The sequence below is a fragment of the Conger conger genome, chromosome 11, assembly GCF_963514075.1.
Source record: "Conger conger chromosome 11, fConCon1.1, whole genome shotgun sequence".
NCBI lineage: Eukaryota > Metazoa > Chordata > Actinopteri > Anguilliformes > Congridae > Conger > Conger conger.
Genome location: NC_083770.1, coordinates 11,619,670 through 11,629,183, shown reverse-complemented (window position 1 = coordinate 11,629,183; position 9,514 = coordinate 11,619,670). Strand labels below are relative to the sequence as shown.

General features: G+C 48.8%; 1 protein-coding gene across 2 annotated transcripts; it reads right to left on the bottom strand.

Moving 5' to 3' along the window:
* Positions 1–655: 655 nt before the first annotated feature.
* LOC133140630 (intracellular hyaluronan-binding protein 4-like) lies at positions 656–7,544 on the bottom strand. 2 transcript variants are annotated; one of them, XM_061260706.1, is made up of 7 exons: positions 7,082–7,544; positions 5,156–5,300; positions 3,690–3,830; positions 3,190–3,273; positions 2,167–2,350; positions 1,482–1,685; positions 656–974 (listed from the first exon to the last, which is right to left on the bottom strand). In XM_061260706.1, the coding sequence occupies exons 1-7, from the start codon at positions 7,314–7,316 to the stop codon at positions 924–926; spliced, it is 1,044 nt and encodes a 347-aa protein (XP_061116690.1). In that variant the 5' UTR covers positions 7,317–7,544; the 3' UTR covers positions 656–923. The 2 variants fall into 2 exon arrangements, with proteins under 2 accessions (XP_061116690.1, XP_061116691.1); XM_061260707.1 differs by having other exon boundaries at positions 5,156–5,297; positions 7,082–7,543.
* Between the last annotated feature and the right edge of the window lie 1,970 nt (positions 7,545–9,514).

Below are 9,514 nucleotides of genomic sequence, written 5' to 3'. Positions count from 1 at the left end.
CCAACTCTCACCCAGATCATCTGCAGCCCCACAACACACTTCTTTCACAGGAAATGACATCATGCAGTGATGAACAACACATTACGCTGAATGCGTCAGATATCAGGATGCAGTGCTGTCTGGATGTCACCACTCTCACACGCCACGTTGGGAAAACAGAACTGACTGGGATGATGGTGTTTAGATGAGGCGCTTGGTGTTTAGATGAGGCGCTTGGTGTGACCCTGGACAGACCTGCCATCCAGTCCTCTCACTCAACACCAGGAGACTCCACCCCATTACTATGCATTACAGGCATTAGACAGACACTCTCATCCAGAGCGACGTACAACTAAGTGCATACCCATGACCAGGGAATCCCTTACCTCACGTGAGGTAGTTTAAATCACAACTCATCGGGACTTATCGTAGTGCCTTATTGGCTAGCGTACTGGCCTCTGTGGCTGGATGCATACAGCCCAGAACACACCTCACTGGTGGAACCGAAATGACTGCAACTTCCCACATCTCTAGCTCTAGTGGTCTAGAAGCAGTCGGTCAAAATTTTAATTGCATCATCTGATGTACAAAGGTAGCAATGGTAACCATGGCAGCCAGGAATGATGCAAAACCTTTTTTTTTTCCCCTTTTTTTAAAATAACACGCAACCAAGATATTACATTCAACAGTGCATTTTAATGTTATGCTCCACATATAGCCTTCAGTTAAACTTTTCAGAAAGCGAGAGATGAACCTTCCAGGCACTGGAGGGGAAAGAATTTCTCCTGGGCCTTGGCAGGGAAAAAAAAGAAAAAAGAAAGAAATAACAAAATAAAATTTAAAGGTGACGAGTGCAACCGCTTTCAAGTCAAGACGCAAATGAAGACAGGGCAGCCGGCCCAATCACAGAGCAGCATTCAGCCTCCAGGCCTGGGCCACGCCCCTCAGCCCAGGGCAGGGAAGTCCTCGGGGTCGTCGGGGTCAGGGGGCGGGACCTGCAGGAGCACAGTCACGTGATGAACATCCTCCTGCATCAGCAGTGTCTACATGTATAACACATTAGGATGGAAACTCGAGTGAATTTCCAAAAACAGAAGAAAAAACGGTTTCCATCAACCACTGTTACGCAAATCTTCTGGAGAGTGCAATGAGATTACCCAACCAGAACGGTGCCCGTCACCCCATTTTGGGGATTTTTGGAGCAGAAGAATGTGACTTCAGTCCCAGTAATTTATTTTGGAAAAAATCTGTTTCCATTACTTTTAAGGAATCTCTATTGCAATATGTTGCTGCCTTTTCCCCCCTCATTTCAGCAGTTTCTACTCCTGTACATGAAAATGCGCCGATTCTAAAATTACCATAAAAACGGTTAAATAGAAACTGCACTACTGCAAAATAAGGCTTGCATTTTCACAGAATGTATGAATCAGGACTCGTGCGATGAGACATTTTGAGGAGAACCACTTCAGTTTGCATGAGACCGACTTCACGTTGGGTCGTACCACTTCAGCCGGTGGTGGGGGTGGGGGCGGGGCCCTCTCGGGCTGCTCCCTCCCGGCCTGCCCCCCGCGCCCGCCACGCCCGCCCCTGCCCCCCCTCCTGGGCCGGGGCAGGTTGCCAAAATTGAAAGCCATCGTGGCGGTGATGTCGTTGGCGGGTCTGCGGAAGACGTAGAGGTCCTCCTCCTCCTCGATCACCCCCTTCACCTGGACCAGAGACGAGACCCACACACTCGCATCAGGGCAAGAGCCCCAGCGTTACAGAGGTCAATTACATCTATTTTTATAGAAATAATCATCCTCTGATCTCAACTGATAACACCAATACTCATTATCATGCAGTATTCATTTTTGTATGATTAAATCAAACTAGAGAAAACTGGTATCATCACGCCCCACCGCTTGAGTAGATTGCTGCCTAGTTTATTCTTTAGAAAAAGAAATGGCTCGAACACAGCAATGTATTTTGCAAAGAAATTAAAACTTCATTGCAAGCAGCAGGGGAACAAGAAACATTTCGGCAACCACGCACTGAAGAAGGCTACAGTGTGCAACCACGCATTGTGCAACCACGCATTGTGCATTGCATTGCTGTGTGCAAGCAATCTCTTTTTACAAAGCGTAGGATTATTCCAACACTAATCCTGGCTATCACCCCCCCGTGGGCCCGCTGGTTGCAGGGCCTGACCTCCAGGGGCTTGGACTTGTGGATGACCATGGCCTTGGACGGCACCCTGGAGTCCACTTTACGCAACTTCAGCTCCTCCTTGGGCCGGCTCTGCTCCATCAGGGCCTTCCATTCGTCCAGAGACATCTGCTCGGCAGCCGCAGGGACTGGCTCCGCCTCCCCTTCGGCTGCCTCCCCGCCCACCCTGTCACAGCCGGTCAAAAGGTCACGCTCAGGCTTCACGGGCCAATTAAATCAAAGCCAGGGCACATAACCTTCCAGGCCTGAAGTTAAAGGTACAATAGGTAATTTTGGACTTTTAACAGTTGAGGAATAGCAGCAACAAACCCCTTCACCCAAATTACACACAAACTGAACAGTGTTGTGGTTTGGAGGTGTCAGGACAGTAAGTGTTTGCGTGTAATGGAAGGTGTCTCTCCCCCTTCTGTGAACGTGCTGACGTTGAAACGCAATTGGCTGTGGCAATTAGAACCAATTGTCAACCAACCAATGAACTTGAATTATTGTACAGCTACATGATGTTGCAGTAGAGTGCCAGCCCATCAAATTCACATTTTGAAACCTGAATTTAAGGACTATAAAACACAGGCAGAGGGTGAGTCAACATGTCAGTGAGCCTTTTTCAATTATAGGAAGGGATTTACAATGGTCTTGTAACAATGTTTTAACAAAAATCTGACCTATTGTACCGTTAACTATTTTGACACAATGCGACGTGCTACATGCAAACTCAACAGGTGCTCTACAAGGAAAGATAGACACCCTAAACAGAACTGAACAGCCCTCACAACTTATATAGAAAGTGCTACCCCATAGTAACCTTGGCTCCAAGGTGTTTCCCTCCATAGGATGACTTTGGAAGGTTCATGAATAATTCATAAACACCCAAGCCAATTTTAAATAAACACACACCAGCTGGTCTTGTAAAACACGGTCTATGGTCTTTGAGGTGCCTTAGGCCACGCACACGCACACGCACACGCACACGCACACGCACACGCACACGCACACGCCCAAACTCACCGGGCCGGATCATCCGTCTCCACAGGCTCCTGGACCTCTTTGGCATCGCTGCGTTCAACGTCAGGCGTCCAGATCACCCAGTTCCTACAGCAACCACAGCCATGGCAACGGTCACCCTCAACCACACCAATGGCACTTTATGACTGGAGAAAGCTCACAGCGACCTCCTCAAACAGACCAGCCACCTCTTCTCTTACATGCACTCCTCCCCAGCGTCTTCCAGGACTGCCCTTTCAATTGACTGGCCCATACCTGAACAAGCATTGCCCTTTCCAACAGCAGTTTTTGCATTCAAATATATAGTGAGCTCTATAATGTTTGGGACAAAGACCCATGTAGGCCTGATCCAAACATTACGGGGCTCAACTGCGTGGACACTCATTTCACTCAAAACAATCGAAAATGAAAAAAACGGGACTAATAACCAGTAAATCGTGGACTTTAACGCAGTCTGTATTAATCTTATTAAATATAAATGACTTTAATGGAAGTGATCTTACGATTGCTCGCGGCCGCTGTATTCCCTCCTGGGCCCGGGGACGAAGCCGTCCGGATTCCTGGGGTACCCCTCCCCCGCTCCTCGGCCCCAGCTGCGTCGTCCTCTGCCCTTATCCCATTGGTCCTGTGACCGGGGGACGGACCTATGGGCAAGCAGGGCCTGGGGTCAGGTGGTGTGGTGAGGCGAGCGCACGGGGAATGACCGAATACATAAAACATCAAATAGTTGTGGTGTAAGCAGAAGCGGTCGACTGCAACTGCAGAAACCAAAGCAAACGTGTCCGAACTGTTTAACTGATCTCGTACATGTCCGCGCTACTTCAAAGGGGAAGAGGCACAGTGTAAAAGCCTTTGGCGTGTCCTCAGAGCCACTGTGGCTTTAGCATACGGCAGGCGTTTATGCAGGATTTTGCTGCCACCAGTTATCCTGGCACAATCAGCCAATTAGCCAAGTGCACCATGACCGACTCGCTCGTAAATTAGACCACAATAAAATGGAACGAGACGTGAGGATTTATCAGCTGCTGTTTATATCACGGAATGTGGCTATAAAATTTGACAGATCGTGTAAACGATTGGGCTAATTAAATAATAAGTGCAGAAGTTGGTATGGAATCCAGAAATAGCCCATCCCTGTTCTACAGACATCCAAGGTTCAAGGTTGTAGTTGGGGGTACAGGGTGCAGTGTGAGGGGGGTACAGGGTGCAGTGTGAAGGGGGGTACAGGGGGTGGGGTACAGGGTGCAGTGTGAGGGGGGTACAGGGTGCAGTGTGAGGGGGTACAGGGGGTGGGGTACAGGGTGCAGTGTGAGGGGGTACAGGGTGCAGTGTGAAGGGGGGTGGGGGGCAGGGGGAAACGGGGTTCACTTGGAGAGGGGGGTGGGGTGGGGGTACAGGGTGCAGTGTGAGGGGGTACAGGGCGCAGTGTGAGGGGGGTACAGGGCGCAGTGTGAGGGGGGTAGGGGGGTACAGGGTGCAGTGTGAGGGGGTAGGGGGGTACAGGGCGCAGTGTGAGGGGGTACAGGGCGCAGTGTGTGGGGGTACAGGGCGCAGTGTGTGGGGGTACAGGGCGCAGTGTGTGGGGGTACAGGGCGCAGTGTGTGGGGGTACAGGGCGCAGTGTGAGGGGTACAGGGCGCAGTGTGAGGGGGGTAGGGGGGGTACAGGGCGCAGTGTGAGGGGGGTAGGGGGGTACAGGGCGCAGTGTGAGGGGGGCAGGGGGGTACAGGGCGCAGTGTGAGGGGGTACAGGGCGCAGTGTGAGGGGGGTAGGGGGGTACAGGGCGCAGTGTGAGGGGGTACAGGGCGCAGTGTGAGGGGGGTAGGGGGGTACAGGGCGCAGTGTGAGGGGGTACAGGGCGCAGTGTGAGGGGGGTAGGGGGGTACAGGGCACAGTGTGAGGGGGTACAGGGCGCAGTGTGAGGGGGGTAGGGGGGTACAGGGCGCAGTGTGAGGGGGTACAGGACGTACGCGTTCACAGGGAATGGCGGCGGGCCTTCCATCTGATTGGGCCGGCGCTCGCGGAACACCACGCGCCTCTCCTCCCTCTCCGGGGGCGGGGCGCAGCGGTTCTCATTCTGGACCCGTCCCCCGCGGGGCGCCCGGCTCGGCCCTGCTGGGAGAAGCAGGGGAACCCGTCTGCACAGCCATCACCACACCCGCACCTCCAGACAAACCCCGGTCCCCTTTCCTCCCAGGTGATTCACTGAACGATTCGTGCGACTGATAACCCAGACGGTCTTCACACCAGACTCCCATTTAAAGGGAGGGTGGAAAACCAGCCGTTCTGACCTCTAGGACCCCTGAATGTACTACACACATGCGTTACACAAGTCAGTGACAAATAACAGATTTCAGCTAAGAAAAAAATTAAATTGAATTAAATGCAAATAAAAGCAGTTTTTTTTTTGTTTTTTTTTGTTTTTTTTAAACCTTCATTATAATGACGTTTTGAGATTTCAACCAAAGGACATGGGCAGTGACCACTCCAATTTTGCTCAAACTTTGTGCAAGTGTTCTTTATATATTCAGTAAGGAACATGCACAACATTAGCCCCAGTGGATTTGTTGTTCTATAGAGAATGGTTCTTAAGGGGGTGGCACCCAAAAAGTCACTTGCGAGTGGAAATTGGAGTTGTCAATTTTGGAACATCATATCTTCGGCATTAAATGGTCACCCCTCACACAGAATGAGCAAAATGTAATTTACCCATTTTAAATTTAGAATCATATGATGACATATCCCAAATGGCATTCGTCATGATGACAACAGATTAATTTTGAAATAATTACCACCCAATAACCAGTGAATATTCAAGGTGAAATCTCAAGTATGTAATGCCCAGGAAATGAAACATTTACTACCATTTATTTTATAAACTTACTGTAGATTACATGTCAATATGTTAAAGTCTCTTACACAACTTGAGAAAATATAAAGTGAATCTGGACAATGTACATGGCACCACACTGTTGTGCTCTACTCAATCCATTTAAAATCTGAATTTGTACAACAGAAAATCTCCAGCCCGCCTTAAATAGTTACCCGGTGTCATTGACACACATAAACCGACGCTGTGGTCACTGAGTGGACCAAATCCATTTTGAAAAAGCATCGGCTGTGTAATGATGTGGGGTTAAACTTTGCCACAAGGCTCCGACAGATTATTCTGAAGATTTCCATTTCACGAAAAATAAATTACATTTTGTCTCGACTACGTAGCAATACGTTAGAATTTTGAAATCAAAACTGGATTGGCGAATGAGCAGTCGTTGAGTGTTGCAATACCGACGCCACATCTAAAAAGGCACCTGGAACCTACCTTAGCAAGCAAACAATCTCGCCAACCTAGTCGATTAACCGAGCAGCCTCGAAACCCACTACCAAATTAGCCGGCCGTTAATTACTGCAAACGCCTGCGGCTCTTTTACACGCGTTGTCGACAGTCTGGATTAGCGAGACACTGCGCGCAGGAGCTTTCTGCGGCAGAAACATAACGGCAGACCAAAGTCAGCTAATTTACAATGCAGGCTCGTCATTTTGGGCCCACTGTGAGAATGGACTGTGCAGGAATTGGCATCCAGACAAGCATGTGGCCATCTAGCTTAGCTGGCTAACTGCGTCTTATTGCCATTGTAGCTATGAGTCAGCACCCTTGCTGGCTCGCTAATGTCATGCTGGATGGAACCGTTTTCACAATTATCCCTTTACAGCATCCGTTTCGGCGGTGGTCAGTAGCTTCTAAACATTTTACAATGGGTACAGTTGTGGCGAAAATTTTGCAATATGTGGGCCATAGGGCTTAGCAAAGTAGCTCACGAAAAGTGATGTAACATTAACTAGCCGACTGGCTAAAAACAAGCATCTGGCCAAAGCTGACAAGTGGTTTTCTTTACCAGAATTGTTTCTTATGTTACCGAGACCTCCATCGGCAGCGTTAGGGACCCTCCTGTCTTTCTGCGACTCCTTCTTTCCCTGTTTCCCCGCGTTGGCTTTCTTCAGCTCCTCTTTCTTTTTCTTTTTCTGCTTCTGCACCTCGGCCTCCCGCAGGATGTCAAACGGGTCAGCCTCGTCGTCCAGAAGCTGGTCGAAGCGGTTCGTCACAGCGCAGCCGAAACCGTCCTGCTGCATGGCGGGTGAGCCCAGTGGTGCCAGTCAGTCCTCATAACCAGCAAAGCGGCCTTGTTTGGCGTTACTTCAAACCCCCCAGCCCGCTGAATTTGTAACTCTGTGCCTTCTTTATGCGCAGAGAGACGACGGGTCGCACATTGTGCATGCACTCACAAAATCAGCCAGCACGTTATTCCCAGCTGCGCACCGCGGCGCAAATGTTTACATCCGAACGCAGCTCGCGGCGACTTGAATATATACAGCCCCGTGGCGTCGGTCCCGCCTCCCTTCCGCGCGCTGCTTCAGTATTCAGGAGGCCTTAAAGGAGAAACGACTCAATTCATCCGCTGGTGCCTCTCCTGGCGAGTTCATCACTTTCACTTATTTATTTTATGGCATGCATACAGGAGCATAAGTCCCCCTCTTTATTTATTCGGAGGGGTTATCATAGACAGACACTGGGTACATACTAAAGTATCTTTCGACATGGGGCGACATGGGGTGACATGGGGCGACATGGCTCAGGCAGTAAGAGCAGTCGCCTGGCAGTCGGAGGGTTGCCGGTTTGATCCCCCGCCCGGGCTGTGTCGAAGTGTCCCTGAGCAAGACACCTAACCCCCAAATGCTCCTGATGAGCTGGTCGGCGCCTTGCATGGCAGCCAATCACCATCGGTGTGTGAGTGTGTGTATGAATGGCTGAATGAGAAGCATCAATTGTACAGCGCTTTGGATAAAGGCGCTATATAAATGCCAACCATTTACCATTTTGGAGTATCAGGTAGAAATAGATTTATATATATTACTTAAAAATAATTGTTCAAAAATGAAAACAGCCAAATTGGCAGATCTGCATGTTGTATCCATACATTCAGAAATGTAACTATACACTCTAAGAAGAGATGTGCTGTTTTTTTCTACACATTGCTGTGCCAAGAGTGCTTTGAGTTGACATGTGCAAGAATACTCTACAATCTGTTGACATGTTTACATGTTGGACACTCAAAGTCCTTTTTCAAAAAAATATTTATAGGGTAAATGGTTGGCATTTATATAGTGCAGTGGTTCTTAACCTTATTGGAGGTACTGAACCCTGCAAGCTTCATCAGTGCATTCACCGAACCCTTCGTAATTGGAAAATAAAATATATACCTATGCTTTTATTGAACCCCCCAGGTTAAGAACCACTGATATAGTGCCTTCATGCAAAGCGCAGTACAATTGATGCTTCTCATTCACCCACACACACACTAACACACTCACACACCAATGTGGTTTTTTAGTTTTTTTCAATTTAAAAACTAAAAAAAAAAAAATAATAATAATTTATTTTTTAAACACACTCAGTAACTCAAAATAATCATTTTAACAGACACAGACATTAAACTTAAACTAAGGGACAAAGATATCATATAAATAAAAAACTTCAAGAGAAAGTGTTGTCACAAATTATTACAAAATAAGAAAAACTGAACTTTACAAAACTTAACAAAATCAATACAAAATACAAAGGAACAGAAGGTGGATTAAGAAATCCCAAAAGGGCATATAGTAAAGAAGATAAAGTCCATTTTGCTCAGGTTTGCTGTCCCGAGAGGCTTCTGTGTCCCTTGGGTGGGGGAGTGTACTATATGATAATTCCTTCCAATGATCCACCCCCCACTTCTCTCTAGCCAGGTTTTTGTTTCTGTGCATGTCCACAATAAAGCCGTCCTGGAGGAGAGTGACCAGGTCTGCGGAGGTCTTTCGGACCTTGATGTTCCTCGCCTGCCACAGGACCTGGAGGAGGTTTTGCATCCTCCTCCGGAGAGTGACCAGGTCTGCGGAGGTCTTTCGGTAGACCTTGATGTTCGTTGCCTGCCACAGGACCTGCTTGGTGATGTAGATGATCCTCTACTGATGCTGGAGCTCATCTGACTCGCATCCCCCCAGCGGACCGTAGAGGATGCCCTCAGCCGTCAGGGAGGACCTCGGCAGGAACCTGCTTTGGGAGACAGAGGAGCAAACAAGGCCCCAGACCCTCCTGGCCAAGGAGCACTCCCAGAACAGCTGGTGTATGTGTTCTGAGTGCATCCGTGTGGGCAGTTATCAGTGAGGGCCAAGTGCCGATGATACATATAAGTCCTGGTGGGGAGACACCTATGGGCAGTCATCCAGGCAATGTCCTTCTGTCTGTTTGTAAGACACTTGTGTGTCACATTGAGCCAATGTCGCCCTGATGC

What these genes read in the sequence shown, in the direction of transcription:
- LOC133140630 (XM_061260706.1), bottom strand. Translation starts at nt 7,316, where the DNA reads ATGCAGCAGGACGGTTTCGGCTGCGCTGTGACGAACCGCTTCGACCAG. An exon ending in CCGCCATTCCCTGTGAACGC is followed by an intron (nt 3,831 to 5,155) that starts GTACGTCCTGTA and finishes GCTTGCCCATAG; the next exon opens with GTCCGTCCCCCGGTCACAGG. An exon ending in ACAAGTCCAAGCCCCTGGAG is followed by an intron (nt 1,686 to 2,166) that starts GTCAGGCCCTGC and finishes TCTCTGGTCCAG; the next exon opens with GTGAAGGGGGTGATCGAGGA.